A 20603-nucleotide genomic window follows, 5' to 3' on the forward strand; every position below is an offset into this window, starting at 1 on the left:
AAAATGTTAGATTCCCAAAATAGTTAGTGCCTGTTTACATGCAAGGTCTAATTTCATTGTTGGCCAAACCCTGTTTGACTCCCACACATTTTTTTGGTCATTTCAGATCGTTTAGCTGTATGGGCAGAGAAAAAGAGAACGTTCCATCCCAATAGCTGTCCATTAACATAGCTTTAATGTTTTAATGTGTGTTTATATGACATCGGCTTTGGGTTTTGTAGTTCTGGTGCTCTACTTAAGCATAGAAAAAAAAACTATGTTTTCTTTACAGAGAGCATTATTTTTAATTAATGGATTACATCTAGGGGTGTAGCAGTACGGCATCGTCAGGGTACAGTGAATACTTTGGTATTAAGGTCACAGTTTTGTTCATTTTCAGTACAGTAAAGGTACAAAGTACAAACCCAGTGTTTCCCATACATCTATTTATTCATGTTATTATGTATATATATTATGTACTATATTATGTAGTGCTGCTTCAGGTAAAATGTTTTTGGTAAAAAATTAATTAAGTAAATAAATAGAATTAAAAAGTCAAAATTTAAAAAATATATCTATTATAAATATCCACAGAGTTTGGTGACTAAATGCCTGTAAGTAAGAATGCAATTGCTGTTTTATGTCAATTTTGTTCCGTTAAAATGTCCTTTGTTAAACTTTTGTACAAGTTTAAAACGGTCGTAATGCTAAATTTGTTAGCCTGTCAATGGGCTTGTCCACTGTATGTTAGCATTAAGTTAGCGGCATAAGAGACAACATGTATGCAGTTGCATGGCTTTTTTTCAGTTTATAACAAACTGTTTTGTTGATTTAACATGATTTTATGTGCACTTAATGTGTATAGTTATGTACTTTCCTTTGTGTGATTAGTTTTACAGTTTCTTCATTGTGAAGACTATCAATAAACAACCTCAAGCCGAAAGTATTTTCATTTCCAATTACGGCACTGTTCACCAAACACCTGGTTCCACCCTTAGCGCTACTGAAACCATATATATATATATATATATATATATATATATATATATATATATATATATATATATATATATATATATATATATATATATATACTAGGGCTGCAACAACTATTCGATTAAATCGATTATTAAAATAGTTGCCGATTAATTTAGTCATCGATTCGTTGGATCTATGCTATGCGCAGTTTTTTTTGTGTTTTTTTTTAATTAAAAAATATTTGTTTTATTTTTTAATAAACCTTTATTTATAAACTGCAACATTTACAAACAGCTGAGAAACAATAATCAAAATAAGTATGGTGCCAGTTAGGGTTGGGTATCGTTTGAATTCGAACGATTCCGATTCCGGTTCTTTGTTTCGATTCTGATTCCTGACGATCCTCGATTCCGATTCTTTTAAGAGGCAGGGTCAAAAAAAAGTTTAGGATATTTTAAATGAGCTAGCTAACCTACGGTCTTTCTGAATGAAATAGTCTGACATTCTCCATCAATTTTAATTCTATTAACTTTTTATGAACTTTACTATAAATTCCTCACAGGGCTGTTTTCAACTAGAATATAAATATCAAATCTATGAACTTGAATATAAATATTATAAATTATGAATACATTTTCCCAGGGGTACACTTTCCTCAAGAGAGCTTTATTTTTGAAAACCTCATGAAAACACATTTACACACACAAGTGTATGATGCTGCAGGTACTTAAAAATGTTACCGTGCTCCCACTGATGGGCTAACCTGGTGCAGAAAAGCAAGTAAACAATAAGAAACAACTTGCAAAACCCAGTCCAGATTAGCAGCAGGTACAGTATAAAATCAGAGACAGTTCTTGTTTAGGAAAATTACCATATCCGCCTTCTCAGGCAGGATGCGTGAGCGTTCTGGACAGATAGTGTCTCTTGCTGTGGAAAATACACGTTCGCTGGGTGTGGAAGAAGCTTGAACGCATAAATAGGAGAAAGCGCGATCTGACAGCAAAGGATAAGTCTTTTGTTGGTTCCACCGGACCACCACCATGCAGCAGGGTCGTCAGACATAAGTATCGGTGGAACGTCCTGGTACATCTGCAGCTCTCTCTCCACTCGTTTCTTGATGGACATGGAGCTCTGTTATTTCGCGGTTATTTCTTTTTTTTTTTGTAAAGTAAAGCCACACTTTCGACCGCCAACGCCCGCTATCCATGCTTGAGCTTGACTGACTCGCTCGGCTATGCTAACACTTCCGGGGGTGGGCGCTTCTTCGTTGGTGCTCAGCGGCTTCTTCTTCCGGTTCGGCGGACATTTTTGTTTTGTTTTTTCCGGTCGGCGGACTGGGTATCGAAAATAGGAATCGAAATTTAAACTTTTGAACGATACCGGGAGAATCGGAAAGTTAGTCCCGGTTCCAATCGATACTCGATACTCGATACCCAACCCTAGTGCCAGTATGCTGTTTTTTTTCAATAAAATACTGGATAGGATAGAAATGTAGTTCTTCTCTTTTATCCGATTATTAATCGAAGTAATAATCGACAGATTAATCGATTATCAAATTAATCGTTGCAGCCCTAATATATACACATATATACATATACACATATTTACATATACACATATATATATATATATATACATATACATATACATATACATATACATATACACATATATATATATATATATATATATATATATATATATATAAATATACATACATACACTATACACAATGTGATATACTAGATTATAATTTACAACCTTTCCATTTTAGGAAAGTAAAACAATGCAAGTAAGTTCGAACACCATTGCAAGCCATGAGTCCCGCTATTCAAAAGCTGGCCTACACGCTTGTAGAAAGCACTGCACGCTCCCACGCCTCGTCATTTTATGGCCACTTTAATACACACTCTCCAGGCCTGTGAAAGTGCCCTGCACGCCTGGCCCTCAGCTCCCGGCTCCCTTTTTCTGGGCCCAGAGAGGCTTTAAATACTTATCTACGGCCGTTATTGTTGTTTATAGTGCACATTAATGTGACAACATACCAATGAGTGACACTTCCAGTCTTTTTTTATCTGACTAAACAAAATCTGGGACAAAGTCTTTAAAGGTATTTAATTTAAAAAATATTAATTTTCTTTATCTTACCAGAAACATTTTAAATGGGTGGCAACTTGCTCAAAGTAAAATGTTTTACCTGATGCAATGGCCGCCGTGCAGTATTTGAACCTGTGAGCGAGACCACTAATCACTCCAAACACCACCCCTGCACTGTAGCTTTGTTCCTTTTTTTTTGGTGCACGTGCGTTTCCTGACAATAACGAACACTAGCGCCCTCTAAGAGTCTACTTAACCGTGACATACAGCAGCTTTAATTTATAATGATCAGTCATTTGGGTCATCAGTTTTCTACATGCTGTTTTCTAACAAGGAGCTGAATGCAAAATCACACATTGTTATTTTGCATTGCCTCAAATTCAAACTACACTTACATGTAGTTTCATTAAATATAGCATAAGCTATTTGACTTAATAAATGTTGGCACTTTGGTTCACTGCTTGCGATTAAGGTGTATACAACTAGTCAAGGAATAAAAAGCAATTTACTATTTGAAAGTGTTGTGTTTATTTAGGATAACTTAGGAAAAGTCTTATAGTATTTGGTAAACTAGTGATACCTTGTTTGCTGCAAAATGCAGTTTTTGCTGACAAGCAACATAAAGAGACATTTTTAAAGGGAAAAAAAGTTGTTCTGCTACCTGTATTGCACTCTTAACTGTTTATTTTGTGTAAAATAAGTTGTCTGTTTAATGTTAGTGTACATAAAGGGAGCTAATGTAACGTTTTTAATAGATGTGGATAAAGTATTATTTTCATCTCACTGTGGCATGCGAACAATACCAGCAATGTTCAACATGTAGTGAGATCTGGTATGAAGTTTATTTTTGACCCTGTCTTCAAGATATATATTTCAACAGGGGTGGGGTTTATTTGCATGTAATAGGACAACCTCCCGAAGCATACTCAGAAAAGGGGTTAAAAATGTGACAGTGGAGCAAAATTTACACCAAAGCATATCCAATATATAGTATATATTCTAGACTACAAGGCAATGTGTTGAATATAGATTAGAAGAATCATAGTTCCCCTTTTAATATTCCAATTCTAATAAACCAGAACATTTATTTGTCAATTTGGACTGCTACTAATGACTATTTACAACTAATTCATCTATCTTAACAATTAGGCGATGAAATGAATTATAAAGTGTTCACTAATACCGGGTCTCTAATTTTGCCATCGGCTTTTAAATTTTGCTTGAGAAATTTTACGGCATGTGCGAGCTAACAATAAAAACAATAAAGATGACTACTTCATTCAAAAACATTTATTTATACTGTAAATGTCAATTTCATAAACTGCTACAAATGTAAGACATTTGTCCATTTGTCCAAGGACAGGCAGAGTGCTGATAAAAACAATGTATCATTTTTATGTAAAAAAAAAAAAAAAAAGAACAGGCAAAATAGTAGCAATAAAACCAAACAATAAAACAATATTAAAGCTATCTAACTTTCTAAAAAATAAAAGTGCATTTTGTGATAATGATGTGTTTGAAACCTGCATGCAGGTTTATATATAGACAAAGTTTAGCTGGTAAGTTTTGGATACGATGATAGTTAAAGCTATGCTTCACACAACTCCTGTCTCTTCTCCAGATGCACAGTCTGACATGCCTCTGCTTTTAATGCGCCCGTATGACAGACGTACTGGCTTTAAAGGTAAGATATTCTTTGCACATTTAGCAAGATATGTATGTTTTTGGTGTGTTTAGATTGAAATGTCCTGATACTTTCTATGTTTTCACTTGCAATGTTGCCAGTGGCCACAACCATTTTTTTATTCTTGTTGCTCTCCAGTCACTGGTTGTGCTGACTCACGCATGTTCATTTTCATCCAGAAAAACCCGAAAAACACAAACGTAACTTAAACAAATACCCAGAAAGCGCAGAACTCCACCAACCCATATGTCCCAATTTTATAGAGTCATTAAAAAAACAAAAAACAGAATCAAGAAATGTCATCACTCGTCCTTTATCTCATTTCAGACATTGTCTGAAGATTTAAATTAAAATCGGCCCTTATCTTGAAATAAACGTAGTGAACCCTCTTGTCAGTCATACACACTCTTTGACTCTTTGAGTGGAGGTGGCACAAGGGCCACAAGCAAACACACGCAGGGAAGTTCAGCCGAATGACGTAAACATAAGGTCATGTAGTAGAAATTATCCATATCACCCACAAAATCAGATTACTGCACTTTTTGCGTTATTTTGTTAACTACTGTAACTAACTAACTGACAGACAAATACATTTGGTCGATTATATATACACCTCCTGGTGGAGGTAATCATCGAGTTTAATCCGTAACGTCATCGACTCAGTTCAATTTTTTTTGTCAAATTATGGATCACACATCTTTTGTGAAATGTTTCCTATAATGTGACCTGAAAGCGGAATATCCCTCACTTTTTGGAGTGTAACCAAATATCGATATGGCAAACTATAGTGATATTCAACCTTACGATTCATCTCCCCCTTACAGAGTCAAGTCACTGTTCAGTGTTTCCCATAAACTGCCAAGATACCTGTGGCGGTGGGGGCGTGGCTATGAGCGTGGCTATGGGCGTGGACACCATGACATCATCGAGTAATTTGCATAATTTACTACAATGATTTGATTTTCTCTAAAAAGGCTAAAAAAATGTATACTTACTAATTAATAATAACAGTTTTGTTTTAAACGTCCATCCATCCATCCATTTTACAATATAATTACAACACTTTATGTACATATTTATATACAGATTTGAACAATAAGTTATTCACTGAAATATATTTATTAATTGTGGTTCTTACAAAAAACATATCTTATAAAATATAAAAGCTAAAATGTCTCAAAGCTCTGCCCCTTTAATTAGTGCATACTAAATAATTTAACTTTAGCCTACTACTACAACCATATTATATACCAGCAACATAAAGTGAAACAGAGGCAGAGGTGTCCTGCCACAGTCAGTAACAAATAAACAGAAAACAGTAGTGGTGGTAGATAGACACAGAGCTTCATCAAACATCTGATCCACTGAACAAAGAGCTCCAAAAATCTTGAACTTTAGACTGCCATCAGTTTTACTCCCTACACTTAACCATGTGTTTCCTACTGCCTGCAGACTTTGCACCCTTTGTTATATACACATGTTGTGTTTCTAATATAAATACATTTAATAAAGTCAAATACAAATAAGGCAACAAGAGAAGTATCCTACACTTCTCTTTTGTAAAGTAAATCTGAACAGCCGATATGGGCAGCTACATCAACTATATGATTTGCCTGAGAATCAAATCTTTGTGGCGGATGTAATTCTTTCGTGGCGGGCCGCCACAAATAAATGAATGTGTGGGAAACCCTACTGTTTACATGTTCAATGGCCTCTCCTCACACAAATAGTTAATAACTGGGCTTAAATCCCAGAAGAAGCAAAAACACAAAGGCGCTAATATGGCAGACTCAAGGCTAGAGTTAAACTGATGCATTGACGTTGTTTCATTAAAAAGTGTGGACTCACTTTGGCTTTTTTTTAGTGTGATAGGGATATAACGATAAACGGTATAATGATAAACCGCAATAAAACTCCTGACAGTTACTATTACTGTTGTAAATTAAAATGATCTTAAAACCGTGATTGATAACACTTTGATAAATTTACAGACCGGTGATACTGCTCATTTACTAGAAAAGTATAGTCGGGCTAGCTCATTATCTTGCTTAAATGCTAACATGAAAACAAGAGGCATTAACTTCTTTCCCCAATAAGAAACAACATACCCCAATATAAACTTTTATAAACACATTCCTGTCTGAGACACTAAACTATTCAATTGTGTACATTAAACCTACAGACTGTGCTATATTGGACTCAGTGATTGAGCTATACTCGAAGAAAAAATTACAACAGGAAGTGAACTCACGTGACGTCATAAAAACCGGAAGTGATGCGTCCAAAACCCATTTTTTATTTAAAACTGAAGAAGATTTAAATGTGTGTATAAGTATTTTTTGAGCGCATTTAACAATACAGTGATAATAATGATAACCATGATCATTTTGGTCACAATAACCGTGATATGACATTTTAATATTGTTACATCCTTAGGATCGAACAATGCTGGATGTTCAAGTAAGTTCTTTGTTTTTGTTACAGCCCCATAAACACATGGATATGTGGTAGGTTAAAAGCAACATATCAATAATGGCACTACCGCCATATTGAGATCTTATCATATCCTGAGGTAATCTGACATTCCCAGTCTTATATTTGTGAGTATTGTAACTTAACTATAAAAGAGAGTACAGATGTCTGCCAGGCCCTGCCTCCCAATAGTAAAAAAAAAGTCCTAAATCCAAATGGTGATCCAGATCACCCCCAAAATGTAATCACTTGCTACTGATGCAGGTATGGGCAAACTATGGCTGGCGGGCCACATCCGGCCCGTTGGTCTTTTTAATCCGGCCCGCCAAATATTAGAACAGAATTGATCAAAGATCTTTTTTGAAAATTGCCACAACAAGACTGATACTAGACTTCGACGCACTGGCAAAAAAGGGTGATCAACCACAATGCCCCCACTAAAAGCAAATGCAAGTGTTAACCCTGTAAATTAATTTTAATGTTTCTTTGATGTTCTGGTATTATATTGTTGAAAATATATATATTATAATTAAATAGCCAATGTTTGAGAAGTCTACTCTTAGTTGCAACAGATATGATATGCTTTGAAATGCATCATGTGCTCGCCCGGCCATTTTAAAAGACAATGTGGCCCCTGAGCCGAAAAGTTTGCCCACCACTGTCCTAATGTCATTTCTGACATTTCCTGTACCCTTAACTTTTTGAGCTATCTATAGTGGAAGGAAATAAAAGGAGTAAAGCCTCTTGTCAGTCATTCACTCTCTTTGTCACTGTGGGTGGAAGTGCACACACACACACAGAAGCTGAGGATGGTAATGTAAACTTAAGGTAACGTAGTAGATATGATCCAGATCGGCCCCAAATGTATTGACTTGTTCCTTATCCCATTTTGGACATTTCATGTAAGTTTGATTAAAAGCTGCCCATAATTGTTGGAGCTATCTATGGCGGAATAAAAGAAAGGGGGCGAACCCCCTTGTCAGTTATACACTGTCTTTGTCTCTGCAGCATATACACACACAGAGGTTGAAACCCCTATCGTAACCATAATGTAATATAGTAGAAATGGTGCGGATCAGCCCCCAAATGTAACCAATTGTTCCTGATTTTGCTTGGAAAGTTTCATCCAAATCTACCCATAGCTCTTTTGAGTTATTTTGCAAACTAACTAACAGAAAGGCAAACCCTAGCAATCCTTGGTGAAAGTAAATAAGAAAATTAGAATAATTTAATTCTTAGGCATTATGATAATAACACTAAAAAGTAGTATAATCCCCAATTTAGGAAATCATAAGTCATCTTGGCTTTAATATCATTAAATTCAAAACCCAGTATTTATAAGTTTTCATTATGGTCACTGTCAGGTGAGGGTTTTTTCTGATAAAATATTTATCATTGCTTTCTCCTGAAGCAACAGTTCCCACGAACTAACATTATCCCCTCCACAACAGATTCCCATTGACAACGCTCAATGAGGACTTTGTCATGTGCATTACTGCAATTATGGGATTCAGCAAAACAACCACAAACTCAGCAAGCATGTTTTAAAAGGGAATCCAAGGTCAAGCGGCTGAGTCACAACAACTTCTTTACTTAAGTGTGACTCTAACTTCACGTGGTTTGTGGCATGACCTCCCTATCAATACAATCAAACAGGTGAGAACCTTAATAGATGCCAAGAACTACAGTACATGCAAAGCTAAAACCATAGAAACATTTGGTCTAATGTTTACTGTCCCACATGTCAAAGCCCAAACACAAACCAAACGGGTCTGTTGACGCCACACATTGTCTAACTGCACTAAGACACCATGAGGTCTGGTTTACACCTGTATGGGAAAGTTCAAGACAGGCATCAAGAGTCAAACTTGAGAGTTTTATGGAAGAAATTGAGTTATTGCCGTATAGACAGACAGAGCAGTCAGCAATTTGCCTCTGGCGGCTGCAGCTAGTGAAAGCTGATGTGAACCAGGGGATTCAAATGCGGACTACACATTTGTTAATAAAAATAACCACATTATAGTGGTAGTTTGTTTAAACAGGCATGTGAAATTTCCGCAAAAACGCGGCTATTCACGTTTTTAAACATTGATTTTCACTTCAAAATATCACTTCCGCTTTTTTAAATGAAATATCAATAAAAATACAATCTAAACAAAATTTGTCAAATGCTCGCTTCAGCCGCAGGTACTCGCTGTTCCTCTTATCTAAACACCACACTGAGTTGCAGGACGGGAAGACATTCAGCAACACCTAAACAAGCTCGCTAGTTAGATAACCATCTAGCGAGCTTACTTGTTGTCGGTTCTGTTCGCTCTCTGAGCCACAACTCTGACGGCTGTCCACTTTGTTGCTAATCACATATGAATGATTACAATCCGAACACTGTTCGTTACGAACCAGTTGTAGTTCTAGAGTATGCTTTAGTAGCCGGTGAGAAAGTATATTTTTGATGTGACGGAGTGTAAACAGAGGTCACTACACCGGAAGTATATCACCCGAGGGGGAGTGGCTACAGGATAGTTGCCAAATGAGAAACGTTTTCTAAATTCTTTGCATGCATGTTATAGAATTTTACATTACATTTTCAATGAGAGTAATGTTAGTAATTTATCGAGTAAAAAAAACTAAAAAGGCTGTGATACATTACATTGCAAGTGTCAAAATACAGCCAAAACAGGTTGAAAGATCAATCTAAAGGTAAAATATAGTGTAGAAATGCACCTAATTGCAGAAAATGTAGTCTTGATTTTCGAAATGTTCTTATGGGGTTTGTGTGGCATCACTTTGTGCTAATAGAATTGTTCCTCTTTTTCCCCCATAATGTTCCTTTTTTCTCAAATAGTGCTAACATCCCTGATTGAAGCATTTACTTTCTTTACTGTAAATTAATTCCCAAAATAAACTTACATGATTGGTTTGCTAATTGGATCAATGTCCTTAGGATGTAGTTATGAGGAAACATCGTATTAGTAGCAAACACAAAAGGATATCTTTTCAGACATTATTTTGTGTAGAATTTGGTATTTTCATTCTCCACTTTGTGCACCCTTTTTGTCAGACAAATCTTTATTTTTGTCTAAAGCACGGACAATTAACACATTAACTATTTAAAATTTCAAATGTGACCCTAAATCCATTGCAATATTTCAATTAAGATGTTTACTTCACAGCAGCTGTTTCTGTGCGCACTCACTAAATGGCCTGGTGTTGGAGATCGGGAATCTTTGAGTCCTGCAGAGCCGGGAACATCCAAAAGAGGCCATTTCATCTGCAGGTACTGTGGGTGAGAGTAACAATAGCAGATTAAAGCAAAGGCACTCATTTTATTGCAAGACTAGCACACATAAATATTAGATACAATAATGTGGCTTTTGTGAAACTATGTCTCAATTTATTTGCCCCTTTGTGCCTCTTCCTTCTGTACTAGTATTTTCCAAACATATCGAAGTTATCAAGGTTTTGTAATTGTTTGTGTTCAGTCATGCTGAACACCTAGACACAGAGAAAGAGCTCTCTTCTCATGGATGGCTTTTGATTTATTGCTCAACGCAACAAGCTGAACACTTTCTGTCCTCCAGCAATCGAGTTAGCATGAAGCCAGAATTTGAAAAGCACGTCTCAACCATCTGGTTTATCAATCACTTTAAATACCACTTACAGCAGTTTGTCATGCATGTTGTGGATTTTTTCCCAGGGACAATTTCAAATTAATTCTATGGTAAGTTGTTCTCGGCTCATCCATGTCCGTGTACTAAGAAGAGGGTATCAAAGTGCATGTTTTCTTTTAATTCTGTCAATATTTGTGCTAATGGATCTCTGAGTACCAACAGCATGAAATTGGATTACATGTGACAATTTAGAGCAGGGCTATTTAACTGGCGGCCCGGCAGCCAAATCCAGCCCTGTAATGACACCATATTCCCCGAGTTTAGTTCAAAACTTGGGAGACAAACAATTTTGAAGCAAATGCCTAAAAACACCAGAGTGCTCCTGTTGTATAGAGGAACTTGGACTAATGTAAACACATTGGCAAATCCTTGCATTGATATTTTTACATTGCTCGCAAACAAAGGACACTGAAGGCCAAACTTGTGATTTAAATAATTGAGGCATTCTTAAAGGTACCCCTTTAAGTACTCTTTATCCTTTTCAGCAGTTAGATTTGTTTTGGTGATGTGATTTATGTAACTGAGGTGTTGCTGTAGCATGTTTATTTCATATACAGTCTTTTGTTCAACGTCTTCAGTTATACTGGTAGTGTTCTTTAATGTTTCATTTTAACTCCTCTCTTTTTCATAATTTGGTCTATTCAACTGGTTGTCTGCGAGTTCAGTTCAAAAAACACATTTTTGTAGCAGATTCCTAAAAATACTAGAGTGCTGTCACAGAGATGATCTCTGACTATCATTTATGCACAAGGTTCTTAAAACAGCCACTGTAACTCCTACAAAATAAATAGACCAAAATCAAATGTAGAGAATGCTGATTCCCCGGAATATACAAAATAGTGCATTTCTGGAAATGTGGCCTCCAAAACAATTTAGTTGAATATCCCTGCCTTAGAGGTATTCAATGACAAGACCAGTAAAAAAATATCTGCAAAGCTTTGTCTCATTTTCAAAAGTTGGTGCAGGATAAATGATGACAAACAAGCTTGCTGGAGGAGTCATGCTTTCACGTTTGGAATTTCAAAACGCCATTCATCACTCTAGTTTGTAAGGAGGAAGGAAGCTTGGATGGCTGTGGGTTAAAAATGGAAAAAGCATTATAGCAGGGGGAGAAAAGAGAGAAGAGGTAGAAAAAACATTTTCAGGAATGAGTTTGTTCGGCAGGCGGAGGGTATTGTTTCCTGACAGCTGGGGTCCAACAGAGTATCGGGGAAGGGGGAAGGGGACCCTTTTTCTCTTCAAAAAAGGGGGGAATTTCTTGACATCAGCCCTCTTCACTATACTGCGCAGCCCTGAATTGTAGGTTCCAACTAATGGTCCCAAGTCCATACAACTGTCAGAAGGCAGTCGCTTTTAGAGGCTGCTAGCTCACTATTGAAACTTTCTGCCACTGTGTGCATGGTGCCTAATGAATGCTACACTATGGAGAGAAAATCAAAAACAATACATACAGCTCTCCTCGTCTAATCTGTGTCAATCATGAGGCTTACCACAAATGAAACAAGTGCTATTGTGAGCATTTGTTTGGGCCCAACCCTGCCCACCATGACTCTCTTACCCAATCCATCCCTTTTTTGACAGCTTTCTGCCAAGAATGAGGAACGTGACTGCAGGCCCTTTTTTTTCCGAGCACCTACCTTTCTTTTAATTGCCACAGTGCCCAAAGGAGCAACTGTTCACACACTTCCTAGTCGCTCACAGTCACATTAACTACTGGGCCTACAGCAGGATGCCACTCACTAACACATTAGACAAGGTGCAGGGTTATAACGAGATGTGAGTTGTCTAGAAAACAAGTGACAAGAAATTGTGAGCTAGTGAAAATGTGTTGTGCTAAAAAATGTTGGGACAAGTTTTTGATTTAGAGAGACTAGAATTTAGGGATCTGAGCACTCTTTGAGAAACAAAGAGAAAAATTGAGGGGGGGGGGAAAGAGGAACATTTCTATCAGCACAAAGTGCTGCCAAGAAAACCCTGAAAGAAAATCTTAAAAAACAAGACTACATTTTCTGCAATTAGGTGCGTTTTTTCACTATATTTTACCCATACATTTATTCTTATCTACCAAACCCCTTTGACTGTCTTTTTGAAACTTACATTTCCCATGTAATGTACCACATAATTTAGGTTTTTTTAGTAGATTTTTACTTAATTACTAACATTGTTATCATTGAAAATGTCATGTAAAATTATATAACATGCATGCAAGGAACTCAGAAAACAGTTTCCATTTGGCAACACTATCCTGTGGCCACGCCCCCTCGGGTAATATACTTCCGGTGTTGTGACCTCTGTTTACAATCTGTCACGCGAAAAATATTCCTTCTCACTGGCTACTAATGAATGCTCTAGAACAGGGGTCCCCAAACTTTTTGACTCGGGGGCCGCATTGGGTTGAAAAAACTTGGCCGGGGGCCGGGCTGTGTGTGTGTGTGTGTGTGTATGTGTGTGTGTGTGTGTGTGTGTGTGTGTGTGTGTGTGTGTGTGTGTGTGTGTGTGTGTGTATATATATATATATATATATACACTACCGTTCAAAAGTTTGGGGTCACATTGAAATGTCTTTATTTTTGAAGGAAAAGCACTGTACTTTTCAATGAAGATAACTTTAAACTAGTCTTAACTTTAAAGAAATACACTCTATACATTGCTAATGTGGTAAATGACTATTCTAGCTGCAAATGTCTGGTTTTTGGTGCAATATCTACATAGGTGTATAGAGGCCCATTTCCAGCAACTATCACTCCAGTGTTCTAATGGTACAATGTGTTTGCTCATTGGCTCAAAAGGCTAATTGATGATTAGAAAACCCTTGTGCAATCATGTTCACACATCTGAAAACAGTTTAGCTCATTACAGTAGCTACAAAACTGACCTTCCTTTGAGCAGATTGAGTTTCTGTAGCATCACATTTGTGGGGTCAATTAAACGCTCAAAATGGCCAGAAAAAGAGAACTTTCATCTGAAACTCGACAGTCTATTCTTGTTCTTAGAAATGAAGGCTATTCCACAAAATTGTTTGGGTGACCCCAAACTTTTGAACGGTAGTGTATATATATATATATGTATATATATTACTCACGCACTAATTGACTAAAACAGTGCGCACTTGCCGCACGCTCGCCCGACACTGCGGCGCGATGTCACGTTATCGATGGGAAAATGCAGTTTTAGACAATATGATTTGCCTGAGCGGCTAGGAGACCCCGAGAGTAACAAGCGGTAGAAAATAGATTAGAAAGGACACATTTTTTAAAAACTTGAGACTTCCCACGGCACGGATTTTGGACGCTGCCGGGCCGCATTTGGCCCGCCAGGCCGTAGTTGGAGGACCCCTGCTCTAGAACTACAAGTGGTTCGGAACGAACATTTTTCAGATTGTAATCATCCAATAAAGATTAGCAGAAAAGTGGTCAGCGGTCAACGTTGTGGGTCGCAGAGCAAACTGAGGCGACAACACGTAAGCTATCTAAATGGTTAGCTAACTAGCGAGCTTGGTTTGGTGTTCCTGATTGTCTCCTCGTCCTGCAACTCAGTGCGGTGTTTAGGCAAGAGGCACAGCGACTACCTGCGGCTGAAGTAAGCATTCGACAAATTTTGTTTGGATCATATTTTTACTGACATTTCACTAGAAAAAAAATGCCGAAGTGATATTTAGACGTGAAAATGAATGTTTAAAAACACGGACTTCCACATTTTGGCAGACATTTCACATGCCTGAGAATTAAAACGCATTTTATTTTTAACACATACAGCTGGAATGGACATATGGTTGAGGTCCATAGACATGTCTGGTTCAGCATAGGAGCTGGAAGCATCGCTGTATAGACTCGGACAGACAACTGAAAGAAATTTGCTGCTGAATTCTCTCATTGTCTTCCAGCTTTGCCTGCAGCCTCCAACATTCAGAATAGACATCAGTCAATGTGCTACTTTTACAGGACCCAAATGTGACAAAGGTGGCAAAGATGCCACTGATTTTTTTCCAGAAAAGCAACGCTGGAGCCCTTTGGCTTTTTGAAGAGAAAATATAACATATGTTCTGGGGCATGTGGCCTGCCAGAGTTGGGTTGTAATTGTTCCACTGCTCTGGTAGTGCTGAAAAACATAGCCAACAGTCTTTGTCATCTCTGAAGTGTGCAGTGCCATACACCAGGCCAACATCACAGTGTGGAAAAAGACAGATGTCTGGACATTTGCTGTCAAACTCAGCCACACACTCTGCCAGAGGGACAGTGCAATCTTTGCAAGCAACTAACCTCATATTTCATGGAGAAACCTTCTATTTTAATGTCAAAATCACACAAATCTTTAGAATGCAATTGAAAATCGTATACAAAACTACAATAGGAGTAGAAAAGCTTTCGGTGCGTGCGGCTCAAATCCAATCAGACAAAGTCAAAGAGCAAATAAAAGAGTGAATGTGTGCAAAGTGGCGGCTCAAACGAGGCCCCACGCTTGTGAAATGGCTTCGCCTAACTTGCAGTGAATAGCATAGCAGCAGGAATGCCTTCACGGATCGCTCCAGCAGATAATGTCAATCACCTACTGTGTGGAGAACCCCTCCCCATTGTTTTCTTTTAGCCCCCAACAGAAAACAAATGGGCCACACAGCTTGCTGTTTGGCTGAGGTGTTAATTACCATTCCCTGCCCATATGAACAGCAGCTCCAGACAATAGTCCTGTCAGGCCCCGACACAACAGTCCCTCCCTGGTTTGCTCTGCTGATATCACCTGCTTATGCATGGCTATTGCCACCCCAAGCTGATCTATGCATGAAACACAATTAAAGCTTTCATGACAAAGAAACTGTGATAAGTAAGCCCCGCCTTGTCTCCAAGTTTGCATTAAGACTCATTGTTTGCCAACATTAGTGGCAATTACATTGACAATTCTTAAGCAAACCTCGGCAGTCATTGTGCTAATTAGTGTGTAATTGATGGGGAAACGACAAGCAGCTCATCTGGTCAGACCTGCAAAGCCCTATTGGGCCACAGCAACTTTTTGAATGGCCACCAGACCCTCTTATCCCGTCACCATGAAGTAAGTAGATTAGTGGAGGAGGAAGCCATTTATTAAGGCTATCTACAAAGACGGTACAAAAAGAATGAAACAACAAACAAATTTAGAAGGCGGAGTAGAAACTAAGCCTATTCTGTCAACATAAACATGTCATGTAAACATTGTCGTGCATTTTGGCTTCCCTGCAATTGCATTGACTCTTTTACTACATGTGCCACATTATATGGCTCTTTTTCTTCCGAGGCCCCGTAATAATAACCCTGAGAAGCCCATGGATCTCTGTTGGAGATAGCATCCTGCTAATGGCTACCACATTTGAAGTGCCCATTGGCCTATTGAGGAATGAAGTTAAGTGACTATGTCAGGGACATTCCCTCGGTTTGCCGGGCCTCTATTGTGACCTGCTTGGTCGTTCGGCACTCTTATTCACAGCCAGTAAAAAAAATGGGTCAAAGGTCAGACATCCAGAGTGCTGTGGTTTCTATGGTAACATGGCCTATTAGGGCCAGGCTCATTGGCCTCTTAACATGCTCTTGTACACAAAAGAACTATTAGGGAGAGAGGAGAGTGAAGAGGGGAGGCAGTGCGAGGGAGGTCCTAACGACACAGCTTCAAGGTTTTTCCGAGATTTCTAAGGTGGATACAATCTATCCGCTTGAACCTCAGACATCTTAAGATGAGTTCAGAATATTAGGAGGAAACAATGTTTGTTGTAACAGTAAACAGCAGTGTCATATGTCCTAAATCTTACACAAAACAAATGTGTGAGGTAGTTACGCATATTCCAAACTGGCCCGCAAGTTGATTATTTTGTAATGTACTGTTGTTTCAGGAATAAAACAGCACGACCAAAATACAAGGCCAAGATAAACCCAACCCCAAAAAGAGCTTCTTTAACACTGTAACCCAGTGAGTTAGAATTTTTGCAACTTCTGCAGGATTTTTTTTTCCTTTTGCATGACACGATCCTGAGTTATTGCTTCCTGTATCCACAGCTTTAGCGTGGTACCTCCGAGCTCACATGTGCTTTTAAACACAGCAGCGACTCTAACTAGCCGACTTTCAGGTCATTTAAATCACATGTAATTACAGCAAAGATATTTACCTGGAGTTTAAGCGAGGAATAAGTGAGTTATTGTGTTAGGGAGCACGACGACCAGCCATGTAGAGCTAACTGCATACCTTAAGAAGGTAATTATGCATCTGGTATGAGCAAGGCCATCTCATAAAGAAAGAGGAGGGTGTAAAGCTGTTCAAGTCAATTATAAGAAGTTAGTTATGTGGGTTCTTATACCTGAGAAATCTGGTTTCAATTGTCAGCGGCACTGCTCAGTGTCAGCGTGCTCCCATGTCAAGACAGGCTACACCTTCAGTGTCAAAGGTGTCGTCACTTTTTGTATCCTGTGGCTTTGTTTGTCCAGTTTCACAGGAACACAACTTTTTATTGTTCAGGGAGTAGGCTCGTTGCATTGAAATTCACAGCCGTAAATGTCTGTATAATTAACACCAGAGCACAAGGTGGTTAGCAGCATCTCGGCTGGAGGTTTATATCGAAGCTCCACTTAGGCCCCGTTTACACTAAGGTTATCCAGGGTAAATCACACCTAACCTTATCCGTGTCCACACACAACAATGCCACCGTTTAAGACCCCCGCCCCCCTCCGTCCGCCGGCGCAACGCGACCTAGTACGCAAGCGCGGAAAATGCACACCTCATAGTCATCTCCAGTGTTGCTTTATGTGCAAGTTCTTAAATTTAACTTATCTGAACAATATCCAGTGTTGTGGTATTTCAATTAACTGGAATCTAGTGTGCTGTGGGGCCCTATTGTTGTGAATCACACTTGAGCGATCATAAATTAATCAAATCTTTATTAGAGACGTAATCAATGTGATAAAGAACATTTAACATTAATCCAACTAGGGATCTACATATCTGGTCAGGACACTCCTCACTCTTTTGCTTTCACCTTCATTGTCCATTCGTTTTTGGTGACTTAATATACTCTGGACCGAGACGTTGAGTCCGCGACATACATGGCGGACAATAACTGATACAGTCTGCTTTGCCAGTCCAAATGCATTCGCCGTTTTCCTCTACGGCCGGGTAATACCAAGCACACGCTACCTTTTTTATCACATCCACGGGAGCTTGCATTCTTGTTGTTTCTACTTCGACAAATGGACAAAGTTGTTCGCTAATTAGAAACACAGCTGACCCGGCCGGACATTGGAAAGTTCTCTTGCCGTCTTAGAAGTGTTGTATCCCAAATAGCTGCAATCGCTTTCTCTTAAGATATTCATGTGTGATTTCCACAAGTGTCTGTACATGTAGAAGAAGGAGAAACACGGGCATGTCTGGATGATTCGCCTTCATATTTCCAGTGTTTACCTCCGAGTTACGAAACCACTTTATTATGAAGCTGGCTATGTCGCGTTCTTTCTGATTACTTCCTGTGTGGGTGTGGTCGCTCTGGCGTCACTTCCTCTCCGAACTCACTTTGTAAACGATCAATGAGTCCATACAAAGCTAAGTGCCGGAGATTCAAGAATTACACGGCTGATTTACCCGTGTAAAAATTTCTCCGAGGAGGGGGACCTTAAACGCTGGTTTAGTGTGGCTGAAACGGGGCTTAGGCTAAATAATTATTAGTTTAAGGGGTTGAACGACTTAGTGGAGACATGGCCTTAGAATATCGTATGAGTGTGCGCTTCCAAGTTGACGCCGGTAACACACAAGTGAGAACTTTTAATTTAAAACTGAACCCAGACTGATATAATGCAGAGTTTCCTGCCGAGGCATTAGAGGTAATGATAAGCCCCCCTCACACTGAACAGAGTAAATACCACAGCGAAGTGATCATTCCGCAAGCCCGCAGCCCCCATCTTAGGTTTTTTTCTGACGGAGGACAGTAGGGGATTTTTCTTGGCTCTTCTTTTAAGTAAACTTCCGTAAAAGAGAGTAGTTGACACGAGTCAGGCAAGGCAGTGTTGACCGAAGCACTGAGGTGGGCAAACGTGGGTGTAGTAGAGGCAAAATTGTGAAGAAAAAAAAAGCACCTAAATTAAACACATTTGTTTCTGCTCGCACATACCACAAGTCTTATGAAAACAGAGGGCTGATTGTGTTCACTCTGCTAGTCCACCCCCCACTCCCCTCCACTCGTCACCACCACCTAACACCACCCAGCTTCCCCAAACGCCCCCCACGCCACCCCCTGTCCCGAGCGGGAGCCCCTCCCCCCACACACAGCTGCCTGCAGATGCCTCCTGTGTTTGCTCTGCGAGTGCGAGCACAAATCTCCAGGCCCACAGACTTCAGGGCCCTGCCTCATCTCACATTTTACTACCTGACATCCCTAACACCCCACTGCTAACCTCTGCTGTCTGCCTGCTGCCCGCCACCTGCACGCCAGCTCTGTCCCACTCAAACACACACCACAAGTATACGCTCAATCCTTGGACATCGTGCACTTTGGAATATTCCGGCAGAGATAGAAGAATATGTTTAAGAAATTTACAGTACATTCACAGCTGCTGCCAAATAAATCATCCAGTCGCAGTCAAGTTGTAATTCATTTAGACTAAATAATAGCAAAGAAAATATGATGTCCTGAAGTTTTTTTTACATAAAATTGAAAAAGAAATTTCTCATAGCATAAATCCATTCCTCCACAGTTCCACAGTTCAACGCGGCACCCGACCTACTACCGTGACATTCCCCAGAGTTAGCTATGCGTATTGTCAGCAGATTGCAGGGAGTGCTGGATAGCAGCCAAGCATTTTTTAAACCTCAAACATTTGTTAAGTCCTCGCTTGCAATTTAGAGGCTTCGTTTTCGTCATGCTGCGCGTATGATATTCAGCGTTGAATCACGTCGGAGCAATACATGGCTATACATTTAACGCGTCCGCCTTGTGAAAACAGTTGCCGTTAAAAGTTAAGGTTTGCATCATTTGCTTTCATCAGAATAAATAAAAGCAAAGCTACAGGATGTAAAATGTTAGGCATTTATTTACCAAGGCATTATTTAGGCCTGGGCCGATACCAAATTTTGCTCGACAATATATTGACCTACAAATTATTTTTTGAGACCAAATTAACCACAGATGAAATAATACATAATAATAATGCAAGTATACCCTTTCAAATGCAATACACTTGTATTTTGGGTGTATTTTAACATTGGAATTGGAGTGTCAACTTTTAAATATCCAAGTTAAATAAAACAAACAAATAATAAAAATGAAATATACTATGTTAACAGAATTTTGCACTTGAATAAAAATCACAACCAAAAGCAATAAACTAGGTTTTGTCTCTGTTAAAGAGGGTGTAGGGGACCTTCAAGTATACACAACCAACACAATAAATAAAATGGCTAGATAAAGTTATTGTGACTAAAGTTATCATAGTTATTATTACTGCAGTATTTAAAAAATACTTGTATACACACTAAACTCTTTTATACTTTCTTTACAGAGGAAACATCAAATATTGTTCTGGCTTCATAAAAGCCATATTTTTTAACATGTGTTTTTAAATATGTTTATCTTTTTCCATTTTAATTTTTAAACATTTTAGAATGTTAATAAATGAAAATTGGTCGGCCAGTTCGTTTCACTTCCGGTTTATGTGACGGCACACAAGTTCACTTCATGTTGAACGTACGTACGTATGTACGTCTATTTCAACTCGAAA

The 20603-nt window shown here is 38.6% G+C and overlaps 1 protein-coding gene and 1 long non-coding RNA gene across 4 annotated transcripts in view; one reads left to right on the forward strand and one right to left on the reverse strand.

Moving 5' to 3' along the window:
• The window catches only part of LOC133652456 (uncharacterized), a 162927-nt gene that overhangs the window by 39253 nt on the left and 103071 nt on the right, over positions 1-20603 (forward strand). For both annotated transcript variants that reach the window (XR_009826578.1, XR_009826577.1), the window contains exons 5-6: positions 4676-4738; positions 10384-10487. This is a non-coding gene — a long non-coding RNA (uncharacterized LOC133652456). The remainder of the gene's footprint in view (positions 1-4675; positions 4739-10383; positions 10488-20603) is intronic.
• Positions 1-20603, reverse strand: part of LOC133652454 (transcription factor 7-like 1-A) — a 73452-nt gene that overhangs the window by 25410 nt on the left and 27439 nt on the right. For both annotated transcript variants that reach the window (XM_062051221.1, XM_062051222.1), the window contains exon 4: positions 10407-10490. In XM_062051221.1, the coding sequence (XP_061907205.1) occupies positions 10407-10490 (84 nt within the window). The remainder of the gene's footprint in view (positions 1-10406; positions 10491-20603) is intronic.

Source organism: Entelurus aequoreus, linkage group LG06 (assembly GCF_033978785.1).
Source record: "Entelurus aequoreus isolate RoL-2023_Sb linkage group LG06, RoL_Eaeq_v1.1, whole genome shotgun sequence".
Classification (NCBI taxonomy): Eukaryota; Metazoa; Chordata; class Actinopteri; order Syngnathiformes; family Syngnathidae; genus Entelurus; species Entelurus aequoreus.